The following is a 24,953-nucleotide window of genomic DNA, read 5'->3' as shown; positions in this document are numbered from 1 at the left end:
TTTCTCTTCTGTTAATAGAAGCCTCCTTTGACTTTTCTTTGGAGAAGAAAGCAGGGCACAAGTGTATTTTTCTTGATCTGGTAACTATTGTTTTTGTGTTGATATCTGTTTTAGAATTTGGAGAAATTTCTTTGGGAGTCCTATTTTAGTGCTGGTGGAGAAAACAGCAAAAGCTTTTTCATGTAGTTAATCCTATGTCCAGTTAGTCACTTAAGCTATGCCAGATAGTTTTCTGTTGAGAGGAGTAAGGTGGTATGTGTTATCTTTTACATAGATAGAGCTTCTCTTAGTTTTGTCATATGAATTTTGTCCTCTGCTCTATAGAAATCAGAAATATTTGTGGCATAATATAAAAATTTCAAATGCCTTTTGTCTCAGTGAGTAGTTTATATTTGATCATCGGACTACTTTAAAGGACTGAATAAATACCAAAGTTGCTGAAAACTGGCATATTTTTCCTCCTGTCACAAAACCTCACTTGCAATCTGTGGCAAGAACAATACAGAAGACAAGTATGGGCAGTGAGGGGAAGTGTAAGGATATCTGTCAGAATGTGGTGTACTTGTGAATGAAATCCACTTAGCACCAGTCAGTGCAGCACAGATAAAGTGCCTTCCCTGAGAAAGGTACTTGTACTTTAACCTTTTTTGTCTATTTTTGTCACTGAGAACACCTTAAATACTTTGTATTAATGCAGCTGAATTTTATGAAGTCTTTCAGGCATAAACCATGGTAAATATCAAACAGAAATCGAAGACATTGGTTTAAAGCCCAAATGCTTGTAACCTTCCCAGTTATGGAGCCCAGTGGAGGCTTATATTTGGGAGCGTATCCTTTCAGGGTCCAAAACTTGTTTCAAAGTGAATTACAGCCATTGGTACTAACCAAACACATCTTACCCGTGCTCTTACCTACAGTAACCTATTTTTGCAGATTCTATAATAGCAAACCTTAACAGAAGTATTTTCCAAAACGCTTATTTATTACCCTAAAATGTATAACATTGCTGAACTGCTTTTTTTTTTTTTTTTGAGAACTTCAGCAGATCTCTTTTTTGGTTGGTTTTTTTTTTTTTTTTTTTTTTTTTTTGTTTGGTTTGGGTTTTGTTTTGTTTTTTCTTTGTTTGTCTTTGTGGTTGTTTGTGGGTTTTTTGAGATCAGGTTTTATATTAATATACTCACTGTAAGATATTACAGGTTGCTGATTTATAATTTAGGGCATAGTGTCCTGTCTTCTGTAGTTTCTGTCTTGGTGTTATAATATCTGAAAGTTTTGTGTTTCTTATTACTAAAGCTCATTACTTGAGCCTATCTTAGGATTTGAGTACAGGCTTGATTAACACAGTGTTGTTTGATGCTGGCTGGTTAGTAGCAAAGCTCTGACATAATAAAATGGCAAAGAAGTCTCTTTGTAGAAAATAAAAAAATTTTGTGTTTTCTTCGTATTGTTCATTCTTTCAGGCTTTGTGATGTATCATTAAGAACAAAGAATAATTTGGGTTATCTGCTTTGAACTTAAGCCATAGTGAAATAGTTGATCATAGTCTCTTGAAAGGTAGTCTTTTAAACATTGACAGAACCAGGAGTTGTATTTTTTGGCGTTTTTGCAGTTGTGCAGAAGAGTGAGGAAATATAACACAAAGCCTTGTTCAAAGGATTGGAGGTCACACCATGGATTTGGTTTCTGGCAGTACTGCTGGTTCACTCTTTTCCTTTGATAAATTGCTTGAGCCTTTGTCACAATGACTATAAAACAGGGCCAGTGTTGGCCTACATAGCTAACAAGTGATTTTTAAGGTTGTAATTAATCTTCACGAATTTAACTTACCTTGATGGAAGTTAATTCAGTGCTTGTTATGTCTAGTCCTGTTTGCTTTATGGTATATGGAGAATTCTGGTTGCTGGAAAAATTGTGTTTTGATGTGGATCAGAAGAGTTTGATGTAGTAATCCAGCAAAATAATCTATATACAAATGGGGTTACTTCAGAAATGCCTAAATGGTACCCTGAAAAACCAAGAGAAGTTTTGAAATGCACTCAGAGTGCAGGATACCATGTGCTGTGCATTGGGAACAGATGCTGGCTCCATTTCAGCTTTAAACTAGGGCATTCCAAATGTCACAGCGAGCCAGCGCTGAGGGACTTGGCCTTGCAAAGAGCCAGCTTGATATAAATGAGTGTTCATTTGATAAATGGGGTCTATTACTGAAAAAGGGTTGTCTTTTAACATCTTATACTGTGCTGGTGCTGCTTTGGATCAAAGTTTAGTTAAATTTCTGTGGAGCACAAGTGTGCTTTAAAGCTAAACTTTCATAATGAAATGATCTGTACTTCTTCAAGGGGAAACTTTGGAGCCCAGTTTTAAATATATGAAGGTTTTGCATGCTCAGAGCATCTAACTTGTCTGCTGTCATTAGTTCTGAAGCAGGTTTGACTTAAGTTACTTACAAAAGAAAGGTATGTGTCTCTCTCTGCCAAAACAGGCACGCAGGAAGCACCTGATGAGCAATTCTTAAACTGAGGACTGTGACCTAAACGTTGTTGTAAGGACTGTGAGTGGGGAGTACAAGGGATGCTGGTTTATTTTGGTATTGCTCCCTGAAGTGAGGTTAGGGCTCTGCCCAGACACGCAGGCTGGGTAATTCTCCAGGTGGGAATTGCAAGGCAGTGTTTGGTTTGACCTTGTGCACAGTGGGTGTTTTGAATACATAAAGTTACAAAGAAACAGTTGCAGCTTCTCTTTCGCCTGCTTTCTCATATTTAAATTTGTATCATGAATGACTCAGGTTGAGGCTTCTTTCATACAAAGAATGATCCCTAAGTCTCCTGCTTAATATAAACTAAAAAATTATTGATCACTGCACTGAGAGTTTCACTGTACCTTGAGGCTTCAGCAGTGCATAATGTTTGGTGAGAACAGGTGGATGGCTAAAAACTGAGAGTGTTATTGGTCATTGTACTGAGAGTAGCACTGAACCCTGAGGCTTCACTTGGTGCATAACTAGTGAAAGGGGGTGGGTGGAGCATTAGTTTGACAGCTTTCCAAATTTCAGCTATGTAAACACAGGGAGGTCATCACAGCCATTTGAAATTTACCAGGGCTTATTTTTTTGTTTTGCTTTATCATGTTCTTGTTAGTAAATTCACCTTCGCAGTTTTGAACAAACCCCATGTGTCCAGTGAGATAATCTTGGTCATGACAGCTTGATCACTTGATCCATGTCCTAGGCCTTATTTGAATATAGGAAACAGTATATTGAAGCACCTTCACAGAATTAAATTATTGCCTTTCTAGGGGTACTACATGGTTAAGGGGAAAAAGTTTCTGGCTTGAGAGCCTGTTCTCAGTATTGGGTTGGGAAAAATCTAAACATGACAGAGGTCTTGATGCTGATATTGTAAGAGGAAAGTACTTTTGGGGTTTTGTTAGAAGGTTGGGTTTGATCCATCATTGTAGCTGAAAGGGGAGCCAGGAGAGCTGCCTTTGTAGGACAGTGGAGGGAGCAGGCAGCTTTTGGATTAGGTGAATGGGAATTAAGGATTGTGAAGATTCTGGTCACTTGGGAGAGCAGAGCCCTTGATGTGGAGCATCTGACTGTTAGGAAGTCCAGCAATTAGAGCTGAGATGCTGAAGAGTAAATACAAAACAAACCAAGAGGTATTGCTTCTTAATTTTTTTCAATGTCATAAAAGTGGATCAGTGACAAAAATATTCAGGTGACAAATTCTAATACTTACTGCTGAGCATTTTTATCCAACCAAGTGAACCTGTGGGAGTCATTGCTGAAGTACAAGGAGCACAGATTCACTGACTTTGCTCAGCTTTTAACAACAGCAAAAGCAGAGGCAGTATTTTCTTCAGATCAGTTTATTCATGTTGTTCAGGTTTTTATTTAAGAGTAAAAGCACCACTTAAGACCTAGTGGTTCTAGTTTTGAATGATCAGATAAACTACAACCAATCCATTCAGTAGTCTTACTGCTTTTAGTACTTAATCAAAAAAGAGGGGGTTTGGAGGCAAAACATTTTAACTGATTTCTTCCTTGCTCCCTTTTTCCTTTAGGGAATATAGAAACTATTTAAGTTGTATTTTTTTTTTGCATTTAATTCCTTTCTTAAATATTTAGATAAAAAAATGATCAAAGGATAAATAACTAAACACATATATAACAAATCATATATGCAATCCTAACAATTTTTAAATAATTTTTTAAATGGCCAAGTGTTGAGTATATGAGACACCTTATGCCTGCATCTCAGGTTTACTGAAACTTGTATGAATACTGTGTTCTTATTAAGATCAAAAAATCCTAATCTAACAGCAACAAATTGTTCATATCTTTTGTCAACAGATTTCTGTAAGGAAATAAAAATTGAAACTGAAAATGTGATTAGAACACAGTTGTTGTTTCTTACTTGCTGGTTTAAGTGATTTGGATTAAAACCAGAGCATGCAGGAAGGAGAAAAATCTGTTGTTCTGTTTGTTTTTAAAAATCAGTTTGAATCATCTTTGGTGTTTGTGTGTACAGAGGATTCTCAGCAAGCACCTGCCTGTTGCTCTGCAGACATCACCTTGTTCCACATGTATTTTATGCATGTGATGCAATGCCCAACAATCATCCACTGCTATCAGATTTTTTCTGTTCTTCAATGAAAGTGTGATGGCTCTGGCAAACACTGTATTTTTGTGTTGGTCTATGGAGTATACAGTTCTTAATGAAGTTATCCTATTGGAGGTCATGTATTACTGCTCTGTATTTTGCATTACAGGAGCACCCCAGAAGCAAATTTTAAAGTTTCTGTTGTGCAAAATGATACCCAAGCATGCAGCAGGTGATATTTCCCACCTTAACACTCACATTTACTTACAAGCAATTGAAGAAATCAAAATAATCTGATAGTAGGAATCTTCATTGAAAGCACAGAAATCATTTGATTTGAAAAAATAATAGGATTTCACAGAAAGGTACAATAAATCAACAATTAAGAATCTACAGCTGGAGTGTGTTCCTGGAGAGTGGAAAAAATGGATCAGGAGAAGTGGTAAAGAAAGCCTAGTGAACTAGGTAGATGTGTATTCCTAATCAAAGAATGCATTCTTGCTAATAGAGCATGGTGCTTAAGATGTCATTATTTTAATTTTTCTCTAATTATGGTTACTCCTGGTTAGCAGAAATTGTAGCACCTGAGATGTCACAAGTTCAGTGTTTATAAAATGGGGCATGAGGGAAGTCTGGCTTTTATATTTTTAAAGCTGGCTCAGACATGCTTTAAGTGCAAGCACTTTATAACCATTTCACCCACTAAGTACCTCCTCTTGAAACAGAAAAAAATATTTTGCCCAAGTATGATCTTCATCTTCAATGTGGTATTTAAGCAGTGTTATGAGCAATTCTGAATTCTGGAGGTGGCTTCTACTTCCAGCCAAACTGAGGTATCTAGCCCAGACCTTCTGATGGGGGAAGGCTGCCTGAGCATTGGATGGGCTGCAGGAGCTGGTGCTGCTGGAAGGGTGTTCTGGCCTGGGAGGAGGGAGAGGGGCAGGGATGCTCAGTGCCTGCTTCCAGACAGGTGTGGATAGCAGGTGTTCTTTTGCAGGGCTGGAGAGTGGATGGGACAAACTAAAAGCATTCAGAAGCAGCAAGAGGAGAGAGGAGAAACTACTTTTCCAAATATGTGCTACACTGCCAGAGACAGGACTGAGCTCTGACATGGCTCTGCCTTGAGCTGAACCAAAGCAAGTTCACAAATGTAGGATTTTTCAGATGTGGAGTCTCTTGCTGTTCTTTTCCTGATTCTAGGTTTTTAAGGTTCATTTTGAGTGCATTTCACAGTTACATATTTGGAAGCAGTGCAACCTGGCAAAAGCCTACAGTCTGATGCTCTTACCTGGAATTTTGTTCTGAGAGATGTGCTAACTCAGAATTAAAAAGGGGAAATGGTCCTTGAGTTTAGAAGCTTTTGGGATTGAAGTTAAAAATATTAGGTTTACCAGTATTTTTCTTTTCTGAGAGTGTTTTCTGGGGAATATTAGATTCAGTATAACCTGAGAGTTGAAGCCATGTGTTGAAACATGTAGTTCAGGAAAAGACCACATTTTTGTCAATGTACTTTTGTTTTCCCTCTTCATGTGTTTAGTACAGTAGTGTTTTTGAGTGCAGTGATAAAATCAGTTTGTACATAGGGTATAAAGACATGAAAGTTCCTGAGGCTTTGTCTTCATATGTGTTGATAGATTTCACCTTTATCCTTCATCTCTTCTTTTCACATACTTGGTATGAAATGGAATGTTACTGGTCTTAAATGTTAATTTCCCAAATGCAAGGGTTGTACTGCTTGAACTATGTTATCATAGCTCCCTCTCAGCCAAGTGAACCAAATAACCACAGGATTAATTTCTGTTTTCTTGCTATTAGTTTTAGAGGGAGCATCAGCCTGTGAATCTGTGAAATGTTAGTTTTGCCATTTCTGCACCCTTCATAAAGGTGGTGGAAGAACCAGCAAATGTCATGTCTTAGGATTTGTAAAATGAGAACCATATGAATTGTTTCAAGATTTAAATCTATATTCTGGTTCTTTACCATTTAGGTTTTTACCTGTGAGTGGTCATTAGCAGGCTCTTAACTACTTCAGTTTTTAGAAGTTATGTAATTGGCATTTTTCTTCACAGGGAGAAGAGAATTCATCCAAAGATTAAAACTTGAAGCAACCTTGAATGTGCATGATGGATGTGTAAGTCACTTGTTGCTTTTTTGTTTGTTAAAAATTATTAAACTGTGATTTTGTTGCCATGGTAATAATCCCTCACCTTAAAAAGGCAAATATCTTCTATTTGTACATTAAAGCTGAGCAGGACCACTCTGCTTGTTGAGATCCACATCTGAATTCTCTTGCTATTTGTTTCTTCTTGAATATCTTGTGTCTGTGGCTGACTGAATTAATCTCTCCTGCCATTTAAACACATTCTTACATTTTCAGTTAGGACCCATCTTAAACCTTGAAATGAAGTTGTTTGTTTTTTTTTTTTTGCTATACTGTATTGAATTAAAAATTTATTAGTGTTTTGAGTGATTTATTTTCCAGTTTCAAAAAGCAAATCATCAGGTGCTATATGCTGACCAATAGGGAATGGAAACAAAATTAAGCCTTCCTGAAAGGCTTATTTGAATATTAATATTAATTTTTGAAAGGGGTCCAGATATTTTAAAACAAATCCTTTTAAAGAAAGCTTTTACCTAAACTAGGTTCAGGACAAAGAGGCTGCCATGTTACATTTGAGCATTAGAGCAGAAATTTATAGTTTTTGTTGTACAAGATATCTGAAAAATGAAATTATTCTATAAAAAAGAAAATGTAAGTCAAGCTTTTGTACTTTAATGTGTATTTCTAAAACTGTAAAAGCATAATGATTTTTTTAGCTTGAGTTGCTTGGACTTTTAATTAATTGAGGAGCAACATAATTTTAAACTAACACAGTCGTAATTTTAAGGAACAAGTGTTGTTAACATCCAACCTTCTCAAGATCAGATGTATGATTTTGATGTGCCTGTGTTTTTGTGAGCCTGGGAAAGGCCAGGATTAGAATTGCTCTGTATAAAATGTGAGCTACTTTTCCTGTGCTGACTACATTATAAGTTTAATGTTCTGGTTCAGATGCTGTTGGTGTAATGAAACAAATATATACATTTCTAGTTTTTTTCAAGAAATGCTACAAGAATGATTATATACAGTCTCTTCCAACCCAAACAATTCTATGATTCTATGTGTATTTATTCATTTTCATATTCAAGATTGTAACAGTGATACTTTGCTTCCAAATTTCTTCTCTTAGTAATTTTTCATCTCCTCAAATACTTAAGATTAAAATTTTCAAGTTTCTTTTCCTGAAGTTGGTTAGGGCATTTTATTTATTTTTTCTTTATTTCCTTGTAAAAAAAGTATTTTTTTCCTATTAAAATAGAATATAGGAAAATATTTCTTCACTACTTGTTAAATGTTAAGCAACTGATCTCTATTCAATTATCTGCCTCTGTGTCATGTAATAGAAATTGCAGATTTAGTGTTGGCTGTTGATGTTGCTTTAATCTACCTGATGGATATTTATTTGAAAACTAACTTTGATGTGCTTATGTTAGCTTTGAAAGTATGCTTTAACATATGGCCTAATTGTTTCAGTAGGTGGAAAATCCTTAAATTATAAACTTACAGCATTGTCTGCAGGTGTTTAAAATACTACAGTATTTAAATACAGTATTAAAATACTACAGTTTGAAAAAATGTCTTCAGAAGTTAAATTTGCTCAGAACTCTCCAGCTTTAAGGAATGGGATATTGGGAGTTACTACCTCATTTACTGTGTGTTTTTTTTTGCAAGGAATTATCTTTTAAGGCTAACAACCACTCAGTATAATTTCTTACTATTTGTTTTTAAAATATCTGTGGCATAGAAATCAATGAAATTACAATGCTTCTACTGATTAAGCTCCTTATTACCATCAATGGTAATTAGGCTTTTTTTTTTTTTTTATTTTTCCCATAACTGTTAACTTAGAGAGCATTTCAAATGTAGGCAATTAATGACATGTTGTCCTATTAAAAGGTGTTTCTGGATTTGGTTTTTGGGTGGTTGGGTTTTTTTAATGAAGATTGGATGGCAGGGGTTTTGGGTTTTGTTTGGTTGCTTGGTATTTTTAAGAACTTTTTCATTGCTCTGTTGAATAAGCTGTGACTTGTATTTTCTGTATAAAGCATGCTGTGTAATTTGATACAGTGGACAACTTACTTAAGGCAAGAAATTTTTTTACTAATTGAGGATAAAAGTAAAGTCCAGGTTCCTACCTGTTAGACAGAAGCGAGATCCTGTGGGAGATAGAACTGTGTGTATAATCATACCCAGGCAGGATATCTGTGAAGAAGGAAATATTCCATGAATTACTTCACTCATCCACACTCTTGTAACAGTAATATTATCTTCTGTTTAAAATCTGAGTATTCTCACCTCAGAGTTCAGGGACAATTCTCTTTGAAACAGTCCCATTTTCCCCTTGGTTTGAAGACACAGTTTCTAGCAGCACCGTGTGAAGTAATTGAATTGGTTCTGCAGAATTATTGATGTCTGCCAGTAGCCTTATCTTCCTTCCAGGGCAGGAATTGCCTCTTTGAACAAGGTTCACATGGTCAAATTCAGTAAGATCATTTGTATGCCAGAACTTGCCATTTTCTGTGGTAGCTGTAAAGGGAGCTTAAGAAGATGAGGAAATGTACAGAGGTGAGCTGTTGTGTATAAAGTGATTAAATCCAAAGGAGAAATGTTGAAAGAGAAGCAATCTGGACCAGCAGCAATGAAGTGTGAGGAAAGTAGAGGATAAAGAAACTCTAAAACACATTGAATTGCAGTAAAAATACTGATTATTTTCTTCCTGGTTTGGTCCTGTGAAAGCTGAGGAAGGCTGAAATGCAGGATGTAGATGAAGCATTTGACATGAGTAAACACTACATTTTGAAATAAAGAATATTACCTGAAGCAGTAACTTCTCATTTCTATGTACAGTCTCATTTTCAGATCAATAACAAACCAGCATTCTTCATGACATTCATCTCCTTCAGGATGGCACTTGGGAACAAGTCCTTTTCAGATGTACTCCTCAAAGCCAGACTTAACCCAGTATAGGGAGTTTGTGTTTTCTTAGAAACAATTTTCACCTTGTACTCCACAGATGAAAAGCACTGCCTTTTTTTACCCCTTCTTTGCCTGGGGGACATTCCTGATATTTTGGATATCTACAGCCATTTAAATTTCTTTTCTTCTATTTTGGTATTCTGTTAAATTCATTTAAATTTCTTCTATTCTGGTATTCTCTTCTGTTCACAAAAGACTTGATTCTGAGGTCACTTTGCATGGAAGTGAGGACTTGGCTTTTTTGTTTTTTAAGGATTGCCTGCACTGCCTCCTGCACTGTCTTTGAGAGATAGTAAATTTATATCTGACTAATTGACTAATGAATCAGAAGTGCCCACTGACTCCTTGCAAGGCTAGATGAGTGACAAATAAAATTAGATACAATTAATAATGTGGAGTACTTAATAGAAGAAACTAATTTCACACCCTTCGGCTTTTCTTAGCTTGTTAGTAATTGTCTGTCATTGGTGTTTGATGTATCCTTTCTTCTGGGTCCAATACCTTTTCCAAGGTTTCCAAACTCAGAATAGTAACTGTTACATTATGCTTTTAGTTGGGTGTTGAGTGGCAGTGCAGGTAGTACAATATTTTTTTCAAAATAAAAAGCAATTTTCTAACCCATTCTCATTTTAAATTATATTTCAGTAGTTTACTACCATGGAATGAGAACTTTTTTAAATTCTGGTTTTTTAGTGATCCATATGCAAATTTATTTGAGTTATTTGAGTTCAATGTTGCTGAGTAGGTTGTACTGAACACTGTGTATATTGACTGGAAAGTCTCTGAAAAACACTCCAAACAAGCTGATTTCACTGAAAAACTTCCTTACTTTTTGAGTTATTTATTGCCAGCAGTGCTGAGAAGGTGATTGGGTACAGAATAAAAAAGCCTGTTTAGTTACAGACCTCAAGTAATTTGGTTATGTCATTCAGGATTATTTTTTGAACCAACTTTGGTCTGGTCAGGCTATATTAAAATTGCTCAACTGAGGCAATAATTGCAATGAAATTGGAATTTTGGAGGAGAATGATTGATGTCTTGTGTAGACTTGTGATGCTGCAGTTTAGACAATCTCATCTCCCCTTTGCATCTTCAATGTTTCTCTGCTTTGCTGTCATTCAGATTTTGGGTTTATACATAAATATACACATCCACCCCCTCAATTTGTTTAATTGTTTGTGCTAACTTTTCTTTCTCATATCATGACTTAAAAATTTTCGGTAGCTTCCTTGTTTTTTCAGTGTTTCATTCTTGTTTCTATTCCTGTGTTCTTACATTAGCATTTTGGTTTCTTTAGGGCAATGATAATAATACTTTTCTGCCTGAGAGGAAATGCAGATGAAAATAAACATTGCTGGGTTGTGTTTGCCCTGGCTGTAGTGCTGTGCAATGTTTGACAACATTTTAGAGTACAGCCATTGTCAGGACAGGTTATTTCAATGATAGATGGTTCTGGGGGCTAGTTGAAATTGTGGTTCTTGGTGATTGACAGCCAGAGTTATAAAATCATAAGAGTAGCCATGCAAGGTCATCCCCAAGCTCAGTGGAGCCTGATAACCTGGCCCTGAAAGTGGCCAGCACATATTTTTGAAGGAAGTTGAGACAGGGCAAGCAGACAGTATTTGATGGATGTTCTGGAGAACACATCATGTTAAATGGGTAGATAGAGGTGGAAGCTGCACCTTTGTTTCTGATCATTTTTCATTTCTCTTTGATGAATATGTATATCCTTCCACTTCTGGTGTTTAGGGTGTTCTATAACAATGATTTCCAGTTTCATTAAAAAGCCACGTTTCATTGGATTGTTTATTTAAGGCCTTCCATTTCTTGTACTGTGAAGATCCACAAAAAATTATTTTTTACTTTTTCCATGTCATTCATGTTCTCATAAGCTTCTATCATTTCCCTTCCCTAGAGTAGTACAAAATATTTGCTTCTTGCCATAAAAAGTGTTAGATATCTGTGAGCACCCCAGTAATTCCTTGTCATGATTTCTCTTTCCAAGTGGGCAGTAATAGAAATGGAGAATGCAGGAGTGGGATGTGAACCAAACTGCATAGTGTGGGACATGTGGGATTGCCATGCATGGATGTATATCCTGCTCTTCTGTGCATTTCCTAATAAATCCTGACAATATCTGATTGTTTCTGAGCACTGAGCTAGCTCTGGCATAGGCATGTTTAACACCAAGATCTCTTCAAGTTCCTGCACCTGAGAATATCAAGGTGCTGTTGTCCCTGTGATCCACCTGAAACTGCTAACTCTGATTTTGCAACTAACCCCCACTCAACTTGTCATTAAAACAGCAACTAGAATGGGTGCATTTATTTTAAACAAAAATTATTTTTATTGAGGGGGGGCCTCAGAGTGAGACATTTGAATTTAAAAAAAAAAAAAGCATAAGAAAATAATTAAGAAGGAAGTGGTTTTTTTACCAATTCTGTAATCCAGTCTGGTACATCACACTAAGGCAGCTGTTCTGCCAACAGAATCTAGCCAGCAGAAAATGGTGATGGCTGCAGTTTGACACTTAAAAGGTATTTTAGAGCCGTACTTGAAATAGTAATGGTCTTGCATGCAGTCTTTGGTGCTTGTGCATGAGCTGCTGCTTGGAGGATACCTCTTGAGCTTCCTGGATTTTGAGTGCTTTCACAGCTTTGTTTCACTGACACATTATTAAGCACAGTCCTGTGACAAGGAGAATTGATAAGGAAATGTGTTGTAAAGCTCTCCCAGTACAATTCTGTACCTCACTGTAGGATTCTTCTTTCCCAGCCTACTCACACTTTTCAAAAGGGATCTGGGATGGATTCTGCAGTGCTTTTCCCTGAGAAGGTGTGGTCACTGAAAATGTGCAAAGCAGTGGATGGTCAGAATTTGGATATGGTGAAGATGCAGTAATGAGAGCACTGTGATGCCCTCCAGTTCAAATTCAGAGAACTCTCTGTGGAATAGATTTGGTTCATTAAAGCACCTGAGTGTGTAAAATTGTGGCTACTGTGGGAAGCTTAATTTACCTGATGAACTCTTGAGGAGCAGAGGGAGTAATTGAGATGCCGTAGGTGAAGCAGGTGATTCCCTTATCAATTTGTTTAAAAACACTTTTTTTTTTTTTTTTTTTTTAATGCTAGCTGCTTAGAAATTACATCATTTCAGTTGAATTTGTTAACTCCTATTTCTGTAGTGTTGGATGAGTTTGATGTTTTAATATGGTGAAAATTGAATTAATATAAGTCTAAACAATATTTTTTTTAAATTCATGCAGGTGAATACAATTTGCTGGAATGATACAGGAGAATATATCTTATCTGGTTCAGATGACACCAACCTGGTCATTACTAATCCCTACAGCAGAAAGGTAGGTTTGTTTCTGGCTGCTTGTTAATTTTCAAATGGGATGCAATTTATTATTTTTCAAGGTATTAAAAGATATTTTTAAATATATCAGTTTTCAGATATAATTATGTGAAAAAGATAATATCATGCACTTCCTAGTGTATATAAATGGGAATAAAACCTCACAGTGCTTTAAAACTTGAGAGTTCTAATCCTTTGTGACATTGGTATTATCCCATTTTACGGTACATGGCCGGGCACAAAGGGAACATGGTCTCACCACAGATTAGTGTCAGGACCAGCAATAGGATTCTGTAATTCTCATGAAATCTTGTAGTCAGATAAACTGTTTTCCTCTCACTTTTAAAATACTGTATTCTCTGCTCTGTGTAATGTACTGTATGTAATGTCTTTCTGTGTAATGTTGTTGGAATGTCAATCTTGATTAAAATAGATCACTCCAATGTAAAATTACATTGCCTTGTGTGTGCCTGCAAGTGGATGGAGAATAACTTGTACTGAAATAAGGTGGAAGACTCCCAGCAGTGCCAGCTGGCATCCATCAGGTAGTGGCACTGTCCCACACCTTTCTCTTGAAGGAACTGCTGGTAGTTTGGTAGAACAGATGCTCTGAGCTGTGTCCTCTCAGAGGCTGACAACTAAACCCCGAGAATATGCTCAAAAATTAAATGTGTGGGAGAAACAGAAGGTATGGTGGAAGAGAGTTTGAGTAGAAAATAATAGTTTGCTTTCCTGAAGGGTTGTGGTGGTTTGGAGTGTTGCCTGGGCCTATAGGTAAGGTCCTTTTGCTCACCTCCCCAAATAAGCCAGAGCTTCCAAACTTCATCTCTTCCTTTCAGTTTTGGTGTCAGCCTGAAAGTTCAGCTCAGTATCACTAGGTAGGGTTTCTCTTGGACTGGGAGTTCTGCTGGAAAAGTGATATCAAAGACAGCTGTGAAGAGGATGATGGATATATTCCAAAGTGAGTGTTGGTGGAGTGACTTGCAGAGTTAGAATTTTTCATGCAGATAAAGGATGTTCAATGTTATCTATTGTGCAGAGTTTATTTTAATATCCTACTAGGGATAGTTGCTCATTATATAGTTTTTACATTAAAATATTTTAATATTTTAAAAGGTGCTGCAATTTAAAGCTTTATGCTTTCATGGGACAGTTTCTCCCCCTGTTGTGTACTACTTCTCTACTTAAACATAATGAGGAATATGGGAGATGTTTTATTTTCTTTTTTTATTTTTCACTCAGTTAGCTGAGTTATTTATTTTTTGTAACAGCAGAAAAGATGATTTTTGAATTACTTTTTTCTCCAGTACATGCAAATGTAATTATAAAACAGCAGGTACCAGCAAGAAGACTCAATAATCAGTGTTATTCCTGAAATGTACTAGAGATGTGATTTTTAATGAGTGTTACAGTTATGTTAGCTTAATTTTTTCTGGCTTGAATAAGAGAATCTATACAGGAAAAGGCAGCAAATTGGTATCATAATTGTGTTGTAATTCTGTCATATTGGCAAATATCCTTATTACCATATTTTCTGTTATTATCTAGGTAGAGTAGCAAAAATAGACTTCAGCCATCAATATTTTGTTCCTTTCAGAATATGCAGATAAACTGTTAAACTTTTTTAGTGGGAATTATTTAAAAGGTGTGAAATAGCACTTCTGAACTGTTAGTCATGAGCTGCTACTGACGGAAAAACTTCATTTGCAAAACACTTCCTTTGATTAAGTTAATTGAGTGGAAATTTGGAAGTAATTTTCATACTGTAAACAACTTGGTGAGTATTTCTTTCCTAATGGGAGTGGTGAAAATGCAGTTTGCTTCAAGTGCTGCAGATGGGAGAAATAAGAATATAATGTTTACTTGTTCACAGGAAAGCATGTGGAGGTTTTTTCAGTTTTGGTAAACTAAATATGTGAGGAAGGATAAAGAGTCACTAAAAAGTGTTTAAAATCAGCTGTGATGGTGAAGTAAATTGTATGTTTCTCTGCTTTAATGTTAATGAATGAGTCTAAGTCAAGTCCTGATTTATTTCCCTGTATAATCAAGTTCTTAAATGTTTATTTATTTTTGGCTAGTTTCAAAACATTCTTGCTTATAAACATCAGTTCTCCTTTTTTAGAGTGAGTTGAAGAGTAACATCAAATTTTAAAGTCTATAAAGTTGGCTTGGATTGCAGTACCTTATTCTTCTTGGCTTACAATGTCCCAGATCTTCTAAGTGTCTCCTCACAGATGTGCTGAGTGGCTGCACCATCACCCTGACTAATGTTTCACTTTGAGAAACCCGATGTGCTCTGGAACCAGCATTGCAAAACCAAAGGTGGCAGCTGCATTCCAGCCCTTGCATTTTGCAGACTGCTTCGTGCAAGTGCCTGAGCAAATCTCTCTTGTAGAACCACTTTGTTCTTAGAAGAAATTTGGTGTAAAGGCAGCTTGTGTGTTGTGTTGTACTGAATTGTAGGTCCCTGGCAGCCTGTGCATAACTGGTATTTCACAGTCTGAGTTTTTTCCATGCTTTATTTGCTTGGAAAACACTGACCTGCTGCAGCCTCCTTTTTGCTTTTGTTCTTCAGGTTCTCACAACGATTCGCTCAGGACACAGAGCCAATATTTTCAGTGCAAAGTTCCTGCCATGCACCAATGACAAACAGATTGTTTCTTGTTCCGGGGACGGAGTAATTTTCTACACGAATGTTGAACAGGATGCAGAGACCAACAGGCAATGCCAGTACACCTGCCACTATGGGACTACCTACGAGGTACCTCCTGAAATAAATCATAAGTTTAAGATCAGTAAAATATGTATTTTATTGTATTGTTGCCCAAGATTTCAACCAGACTGCTGAGAACTTTGTTGCAATACAGCGAGAGTTACAAATTTTCTTCTGTCTTTTTTGAATTGTTTTTTTATCCCATTTAAAAAGTAGACTTGAAGAGAGAAATGTGCTAAATTAAATTGAGAAATTTGCAAAAAGTGGTGCTATTAACATTACTTTGCACATATGAATTCACCTTCACTGAGCTGAGCAGAACAGATTAAAATTGAGCTCTGAATTTCTTCCTGAGGTAGGCTGGGGGGTGGGGGAAGTGACTGTTTTGCATTTTTATTTTTATTCTTCCCCCCTGCCCCTCCCCTCTTCCCTGAACTTTTCAGCAGTTTCATGCCTTTTTCACAATTTAGATTCTTCTAAGAAATGCTTAACTCAGCATGTGTAAATAACTTAATCTGAAAAATGTGTTAAGAATTGTAGATAATTTTTCTATTGTGTATTCTAGTTAACTCTTTAGGTGTAAATTTAGCCACAGTCTTTTCAGTCCTCCCTTGGAAGTTTTGTTCATATAAATTAGGCCAGTGAGGAAGCAAAGTATTACTTAAGTTAGGAAAATAGAAAGATTTGGTGTTCTATCTGCCTCTTTTAAATAACAGCAAAAGATGCTGCTTGCAAAACTTATTATGCTTAAAACAGAAAAAATTGTAAATTTTTTGCTAGGTTATAAATATTCCTGTTACTTTCACTATTTGTTGGGGCTTTTTTAACACTACTGCAGTACACTCACGGGGGAAAAATCCCAAATGCATTGGTTTTTTATTTATCCAGCTCAGATTTCATAGCAAACTTTTAGATCACTTTCTTTGCATATTAAATGAATAAAATCTTTAAAACTTCTCATAAAAAGAATTAAGGTGTGTGAAAAAAGAAAGTGGCTGAAGTACTGCCAGAGTTAATTTTTGTTCCTGTAGTAAAAGTGTCCTTATGGTAGTAATTACACCAATTACATTTCCTTGCTGTATTGCACCATCCAAAATGGTCTTTATTGCTGAATAAAAATCATCCCAAATATGTTAACAAGAGGGCATTATTATTGTTTTGAATGACAGGAGTGTGATACAGTTTTGGTGGGTTTTGCTGCTTTTAAACACTGTTAATGGAAGGAATATCAAAACCTCTATATGACACTGGCTGTTTTAACAACTCTGTCCCTTTATGAGGTTGTTTTTCTTATCCTGTTTTGCACTGAGGCTGGGAGGTTCCTGGAGTGGAGAGATAATTTCTAAATATTGTGATGGTACTGCCCAGCTGTATGTAACCACATCACCATGTTAAATATAGAACTTTGACTCACTGGGTTCTCTAAATAACAAAAAGCTAAAAGCTGCCCCTGAGGTACCAATTCTAAATTTGAATGTGGTTTGTATTTATGCAGCCCTTGGAGTTTGTGGCAGTTCAAGACATTACAAAAACATGAAACAGAGGAGTGTGGAAATTGGTGTAGATTGTTGTAAACTGTGAGATACTTGTACAATTGTTTTCAGTTCTGAGTGAGAATAGATTAAGAGTGGGAGAGGCTCTTGAGACATGCTTCTGAAGAAATTATTGTTTGTACAAGACCTTGACAAGTTTGTTTTTTCTCAGCCAAATCTTTTCTTTATTGCCCTTCATGTGAATTACATTTCAGAAAGGGAATGTACTTTTATGAACACCTCTTACTTTCTTGTTTTAAGTACAGTGAAGTGATCATACAGCTATACACTTTTAAAGTTAAGTAGCAAACAAGTTTTTAGTTAGTAAAAAAACAATTTAATATTTATAATGTACTTGTTGAACTTAAATATAGTAATATTGACTCAATTATTGGGGCTTGCACTTCTCCATTTCTCTGGTTTAGTGCTTATAAAGAACTTAGGATGTTTGTGATCACTGGACATAAAAGTTGCCATGTGCAAGTTATATTACATGGATAGGGTGAAATTGCATCAGTGTGAACAAAAATAAAACACAGCTACTAAAAATAAGAGCTTTTCACGTTCAGCAACATTATTGGAGCAAAATGTTTTCACTGAAAGCTCTGCTAAATGCTTGAAGAATTTAGTGGATTGCTAACTTTTATAGCTATGCAAATGAAGTTAATTTGAATGAAATATGTAGTGAAAACCAGTCTTCAATATGTTACACTGTTACATTGAAGAATTGTGGTCATAGCTCAGCAGTTCTGTTGGTATTCAAACCTTGCCTTTGTTCTGCAAGTTACACTTCTTATTTGGCACAGCAAGCATTGTCTCAGTTACTGTGCTGAGCCTTAGGAGAGAGGCTGAAGCCTTCAGCAGTTACCTTTGTAACCCCTTTTCAGGTAGAGAGATTTGCAGATATCCATAAGTTACTTTTATTAAGAATTTTGGGAGGTGAGCGTGATAAATCATCTCATTTAAAATGTTAAAGAATCACTCATGCTCTATGCTCCATGAATGTATTACACTATTAACCATTGTTGTTGCATTATGAACTTCTACTGATAGTAGCAGGAGTGTAGGAAAATAAAAATAGTGCCACAACATTCTCTGTTTTCTGTTCTAAGAGACAGAGTGTGAGTAAACTGACATTTCCTGTGCATTCCCTGACCTGTGGAATTCAGGTCATATTTAACATTATGATCACTTGCCTTTTAATTTTGTCTTGAGGAGGCTTTGAGTGAAGCCATTCATGTGAGACTCCGTCTGAGTTGTCCCTAGCTGGAGAAGGGCTGAGCTTAGGAAAACGGTTCAGTACAGTGCTCTCTCAAAAAAAAAAAAAAAAAATTAAAATATTGCAGTGAGGAGGTAGCTTGGTAGCAGCCTTTAATGCAGACTTGCTGCAGGGAACTACCTAGGATGTAAAGGAATAACCCAATGGGAATAAAAGCCATTTAGTATTTTCAGGGCATTCAGACTTCTGAGGACTTTGTTTGTAATTGTCTTCTGTTACCTGACGGAGAATAAACAGAGCTTTTGTTGATTGTTGCAGCAAACTGATAAGTTATCTGAAAAGTGATTGCAGTAAATGTATGTTGTGTGTTCAAAGATAATGGAAACAACTGTAAGCCTTAACCTATGGATATTTAATCTTATGTGACATTTAAAAGTTTCCTTTGACTTGAACAGTTCAAACCTTTTCTTGAAAATGAAGAAACATCATCAGTTTTTCAGTTTTTCTCGTTACTTCACTGGAAAGCTTGAGTCCTTGAGCCTTACTGCTGCTGCAAATATTGATCCTTTTATTTTTAATTTAGTATTATTTCTGGAGGCATTAATAATCTTTTTTTTTCTTTTGAGCAGATTATGACAGTACCAAATGATCCCTACACTTTCCTCTCTTGTGGTGAGGATGGCACTGTGAGATGGTTTGATACTCGCATCAAAACAAGTTGCACAAAGGAAGATTGTAAAGATGTAAGAATGAAACCTTTTAATAAAGATTTCAATAATAATAATAAGTAAAATAAAATAGCAATAAAAATCTTTTAATAAAGATTACCTGAATGTAGAGCTGTGCATCATACAAACACATGATATGAATTCTGGTAAAGCTTTTGAAGTAATAGATTTCAGGGTCATTGGTGGAGATGACAGTATGTTTCTCAAGGAACAATAAAATTTTCAGAGGCTTTTTTCATTTTTCTTTTTAAAATTTATTATCTCTTTTGGCATTTTTTTAATTAAAACAAATATAAAAATGTTTGGTGTGAGGCTTCAGATATGGTAGAAAAAAATTGTTGAAATTGAATCTTTTAGTCTGGTTTACACTAAAACTGGAGGCAAAATATGAGCCTTGAGAATCGCCTGCAGCCTTGTATTCTTGAGCACCCTTTGTCCCTCTGTAATAAAAGATTTAGTAATGAATTTTATTAGATTACTGGTATTACCAGTGACCACTGGTTTTGAATTTTAGAAACAATTTTAATATTGAATTGGAACAAAATTATCTAAGTATGTATTGCTAGTCTTGATTAATTTTGCTCAGCCTTGTGCACATTGCACATTTACCAGTTCTAGGGGTTTCCTTCATTTTTTTCCCTTTTATCCAGTTAGTTATCTGCCTGTAGATGGAACCTGCTCTAATCCTTTAATTGATTTAAACTGTTTCTGCATATTTAGTGCTCTTCCACCTCCACAGTTAGTGTGTTTCCATAAGGAAATCCAAGATGCAAGGTAGTTTATAAGTCTGTTTACCTTATCTATTTTTCAATGTTCCTGTGTTTTTGTTTTGATTAGGTTTCTTTTTCAGTTGTTCTGGTAGCAGCTTGCTTTCTCTGATAGTTTTCCTTCTGTGCAGTGGCTTTTCTGATAACACATTTGTGATCTGTCTTCACAGGCCAGACCTATTTTATCAAAATCTCCTTGACTAAGGGAGGGCCCTGTGTAGTGAAACAAAACAAAACAAAGAATTATACTTCAAATGTTCAAGCTATTGTTTCAATGCTGTGTTTTTGTGTGTTCCAGGATATTTTAATAAACTGTCGTCGTGCTGCCACCTCTGTTGCTATCTGTCCACCCATCCCCTACTACCTGGCTGTGGGCTGTTCTGACAGCTCAGTGAGGATCTATGACAGGAGAATGCTTGGCACAAGGGCAACAGGTAGGAGCCACATGGTGCAGACACCATTTCTACCCACTAGCAGTGCCCAGTTCAGGTTATTTTCAAAACAGGTGGTGAATGGCTCAAGTGGAACACTGCAGAAGTGTAGCTTCCTGCTCTGGCAACTGTGCTTTGTAACAGTAGAGTCACTTCACTCTAATATTTGCTAATGTAGAAATCTTCAAAGTAAGTCTAATCTCTTCATGCATCTCAGAATGCATTGTGTACTGAGTGCAGAAAAGGACATTTTGTGATTTCTCTTATTTTGTCTTGAAACATGTGATTCCAGGATTCCAAAAAGCCAGGGATTGCAGCCTCCAGTGGTCCACCTGAAATTTAATTAAGTTCTTGTCTTGTACTCTACCATGGTGGAGCTTGATGCTTCTTATGGGAGATCTCATGAAATCCATAATATCCTGCACTGTGCTTGCCTTTGTAGTGCAAAGGCACTAAATTTCTTTCTAATTTGTGTGTAGATATAGATTTGCATAGTTGTTTTGTGGTTTTTCATTCTAAAAATTCCATTTGTGCCACATTTGACAGATAGCTTCCATACAACATCATGTAGTGGGTATGTGAGACATTTATATAAGCGAATGTGTTTTCATTTTTTATTTTTTGGAATGTATGTAGAATTTTTAAACAAAAATAATAAAGATTGTAAAATCTGATATGTCATTCTCCAGATCAAAATTATTGCAGAAACTACAGGATACATAGCTTTTCCCTGATTCTCTTTTGTTGGATCCCAAATAAGAGGTTTATTGAAGCTGTTGAAAATTTGCAATAGTAGATGTGTAATTCTTTTCTTCCTCGTCTCTTTCCCCTCTTTTATTTTTTTAATAAAGGGAATTATGCTGGCAGGGGCACTGTTGGAATGGTCGCACGTTTTGTCCCTCCTCATCTCAACAACAAATCCTGCAGGGTAACATCCCTGTGTTACAGTGAAGATGGCCAAGAAATCCTTGTGAGCTACTCCTCAGATTACATTTACTTGTTTGATCCCAAGGATGACACAGCACGAGAACTTAAAGTCCCTTCTGCAGAAGAGAGAAGGGAAGAGGCAAGTGGTTAAGATGACCTCCTTTCATCTTTTATGTTTTATAGCTTGCAGCACACAAGAAATACCATCAGTTGTGTTCCCCTTTAATCTGATAATAAAGTTGCTGGTCATAGACTGAGGTGTGACAAGTAGATTGTCACAAAAATTGTGTATTTTTAATACATATTTATTTATGTATTTATTTACCGTATTTTGTCACTCTGGTTTTCCTTCTCATCTGGTTTCCCTCTCTCTCAGAGATGAGAAGGCATCTGCCTGAACCTTGGGGCAAAAGGCCAGCAAGGCTGGCAGGTCACTCTGTGTTCTCTTACTTTTCATGCCGTGAGAAGCATATTCCTTGAAATTAAATATTAATACTCCTTGGTAAAAGCTATCATTTCCTGGCAGATATGAGGGAGTACAGGTTGTTTAGAATAAGGAGGCAAGCCACGGTTACTGAGCAGTATTAAGATTTTCAAAACTCAAGCGCTTGTCAATTATAAGCTCAGTTACAATGATACTGACCCTTCCAATCTAAATTTTCTGATTAATATTAAAAAAATGCCTTTAACTACAGTGAAGTTGTTTCTGTCTCTCCCTGCACTCTCCTAACCATCCCCTGCTTTTTTCACTGGTGTTTTGTTCAGCCTTTCACAAACTCTGTATCCTGAGTTCCTCGTCTTTAGTCTGAGCCCACAAGGGAGTTCTCAATGAGTTGTCAGCATCCTGCTGTCCTCAACTGCAGGATCAGTGTGATGATAATGATGATGATTCCTGTTTCCTTTTTGCTGTGAGAAGCGTGATGTTGACATTTCCTTCCTCCTTTTTCTTAGAATCTGTTTGGAACCATTTTTAAATGTTTTCAAACACATTTTACATTATGTGTTTTCTTAGTCAGGAATAGTCAGGAATTTTGCTTTTAAATGCTTATTCTTTGTCCTTGTTGTCCCTAAAAATGTTATTGCTTGAGTATTTTTATTTCAGCCTGGCTTAAAGTTATATACAGTAGAAGAAATGTAAAGACTTCTGAAATCTGCTAGTGGAGTTATGAAAATTAAAACTTTATGTGCTTACACCACAGGGGATTTAGTTTAAAATTGTCAGCAGTTTCTGGGTTGGCTGGTTGATTTGGTTTGGTTTGGTTTCTTTATTTTTGTTAAGGCCAGAAATATCCAGCCAATACACTTGACTTCAAACTCTGACCTGCCTTTCTAAATGAGCAAAGCACTCCCTGTTTCTCTTGAAGCTGCTGAAAATAACACCACCCATTTAGTGATTGTTTGATACTTCTTGATGTAAAAAAGGCATTATAAAAGCTAAAAGAAATTAGATTGAAAATAAACCAGAGTTTATTTGCATGAAATGTTCTCTTATTTTAATGTCTGATATTTTTCCTTTTACTTAATTACAGATCCACATTTTCTTAAGCTGAAACTCTTATATAATTTTTAATGTGAAGAGATGAATATTTCTGCAGAATTCAGGCTGAATTTAAGAAAACCTTAATTATTACTGGTCACTAAAGAAAGATTCAACATTATGAAGCTAGTTTAAAATAAAAGCTGCATTAGTTCTGAGAGTCATTTATTCAGACTGTTAAAGCTAAAACTCGTGCATTTTGTTGATAAGTGTTGTGCTTATTCATGGATAGCCTGAACATAAGGCTGACGTTCTGTGTTTTGGTGACAGATTTGAATTTAGGTGACTTAAAAAAATAGAGATTTATCTTTAGGCTCAGAATCCTGTACTGTAGAACATAAATAGCTGTGTGATGCTTTTCTCTCCTTTTTTCTCTCCCCCAGTTACGTCAGCCTCCCGTTAAACGTCTGCGGCTCAGAGGGGATTGGTCAGATACTGGGCCAAGAGCAAGGCCTGAGAGTGAGAGGGAGAGAGATGGTAAATGCATTTGCATTTGAAGGGGGTTGTTGTCTTTGCTCCTGTGTTTTGCTAGTTTTTTGTTTCATTTGGGGTTTTTTCTTGCTTTGATTTGGGTTTTATTTTCCAGTTTTTCTGACGTATTCCCAAAATACGTGCTTCAGATTGTCCTTGAGTTAACAATCAGCCAAGCTTTAAGATGGAATTCTTAGAATTTAGCACAGAGCTGCTATTGTACAATGATTTTTAAAATTGAAAATATTGAAAATGTTCTTACCAGGAAAATGATATTGTTTCATTTAGGGTGCTGTAAGTAAAGGAGAGTTTTTGTTTTCATTGTCATTGCTCAGGGACTAACACTAGGGCTTATTTCTTTTTTTCCCAGTCACACCTCATATGCAATCACAATTATAAATTAAATGCTCTTTAATGGTTGCATTAGGGGACTGGAATTCAAAGCAATAGGATTTTTATGTTATACTTTTCATTTTTATAATGTCATTTAGTAACACAGCAAATTTTTATGCTTAAATTTTCATGTTTATAATATATTACTCAATTGCTTGAGAATTTAGTAAATAAAGCATTTTCAAAGAATGCTTGGATATCAAAAATTGGAATACCAAAGCAGGGCAGAGCCTTTTTTGTCACTCATCTTAATTTTCATCTATAATGTGTTCCTGTTTAAATCTGACAAGCTGTGGTGTTCCAAGTATTTGACTCTAGTTCCCTTTAATCTTCTTCCCTTTTCTGCCTACAGTTTCCCTTTCCAGATTATCTGTGTTGTTCTCATTTTCCTGCATCCCCAAACTAGAGTAGAAGTGTCTGGGATTCTGTACCTGACACAGGCAGTAGGAGATGCTGTTTAGGGAGAGAACATAAGCCTGTCCTCTTAGTCTGTCTTTTGCTCCTCCATTATTTGGAATTAGTGGATTAGAAACATTGGGGGATGTGATCCCATCTGCTCCTTTACAATCTGCATGTGGTTCTGTTGCCTATGGGCTTCTGAAACACATTTTTTAATATGTTGATAATATTCCTTATGGCATCTGTAACCACCTTTAGTATGTTTTCTTTGGCTGTTGCAATTCCATTTTTTAAGGTCAGAGCTGTACAGGAGGGGAATGAGGGATCCCAGCAGAGGGTCAGAGACCTGTACTGTGAAAATGAGGTTACACAGGGGCATTGGGAACAGGCTGAAGGGAATTGTTTCCTGTGGGAGAAGGGGGTGAGGGGTGGTCTCCATTCCTGGAAGAAATGTGGGGGGAGAGGCACTTTTTGGTAAACTTGCAGATAAAACTTCAGCACCACTTGTTGTACAGGGGAGCAGAGTCCCAATGTGTCTCTGATGCAGAGGATGTCAGACATGCTGTCAAGGTGGTTTGAAGAAGCCAGTGAAGTTGCACAGAGCAATCGAGGACGGGGAAGATCGCGGTCCAGAGGTGATTTCCTTCTTTTCAACTACAGAAATTGTGTTTATAGTGGCTGTGCAGGCTTGGAATATCAGCCTTTCCTAGGTGTAAGTAAAATTTTAGTGCACTGAAAAACTGAGCACATTTATTTGCTACAGGAATGATAGTGCACAGGGATCTTTAGAGACAGAGTAAG

At 36.3% G+C, this 24,953-nt stretch overlaps 1 protein-coding gene across 7 annotated transcripts in view; it reads left to right on the top strand.

The window, feature by feature from the left end:
• The window catches only part of DCAF6 (DDB1 and CUL4 associated factor 6), a 74,320-nt gene that overhangs the window by 9,323 nt on the left and 40,044 nt on the right, over nucleotides 1-24,953 (top strand). For all 7 annotated transcript variants that reach the window (XM_059493888.1, XM_059493887.1, XM_059493889.1 and 4 more), the window contains exons 2-9: nucleotides 6,671-6,732; nucleotides 12,944-13,036; nucleotides 15,611-15,796; nucleotides 19,129-19,242; nucleotides 20,293-20,428; nucleotides 21,277-21,491; nucleotides 23,273-23,366; nucleotides 24,668-24,787. In XM_059493888.1, the coding sequence (XP_059349871.1) occupies nucleotides 6,671-6,732; nucleotides 12,944-13,036; nucleotides 15,611-15,796; nucleotides 19,129-19,242; nucleotides 20,293-20,428; nucleotides 21,277-21,491; nucleotides 23,273-23,366; nucleotides 24,668-24,787 (1,020 nt within the window). The remainder of the gene's footprint in view (nucleotides 1-6,670; nucleotides 6,733-12,943; nucleotides 13,037-15,610; nucleotides 15,797-19,128; nucleotides 19,243-20,292; nucleotides 20,429-21,276; nucleotides 21,492-23,272; nucleotides 23,367-24,667; nucleotides 24,788-24,953) is intronic.

The sequence above is a fragment of the Ammospiza nelsoni genome, chromosome 2 (assembly GCF_027579445.1).
Source record: "Ammospiza nelsoni isolate bAmmNel1 chromosome 2, bAmmNel1.pri, whole genome shotgun sequence".
In the NCBI taxonomy this organism is placed as follows: domain Eukaryota; kingdom Metazoa; phylum Chordata; class Aves; order Passeriformes; family Passerellidae; genus Ammospiza; species Ammospiza nelsoni.
Note: the sequence above shows the minus strand (reverse complement) of the source record. Positions and strands in the feature narration are given on the sequence as shown.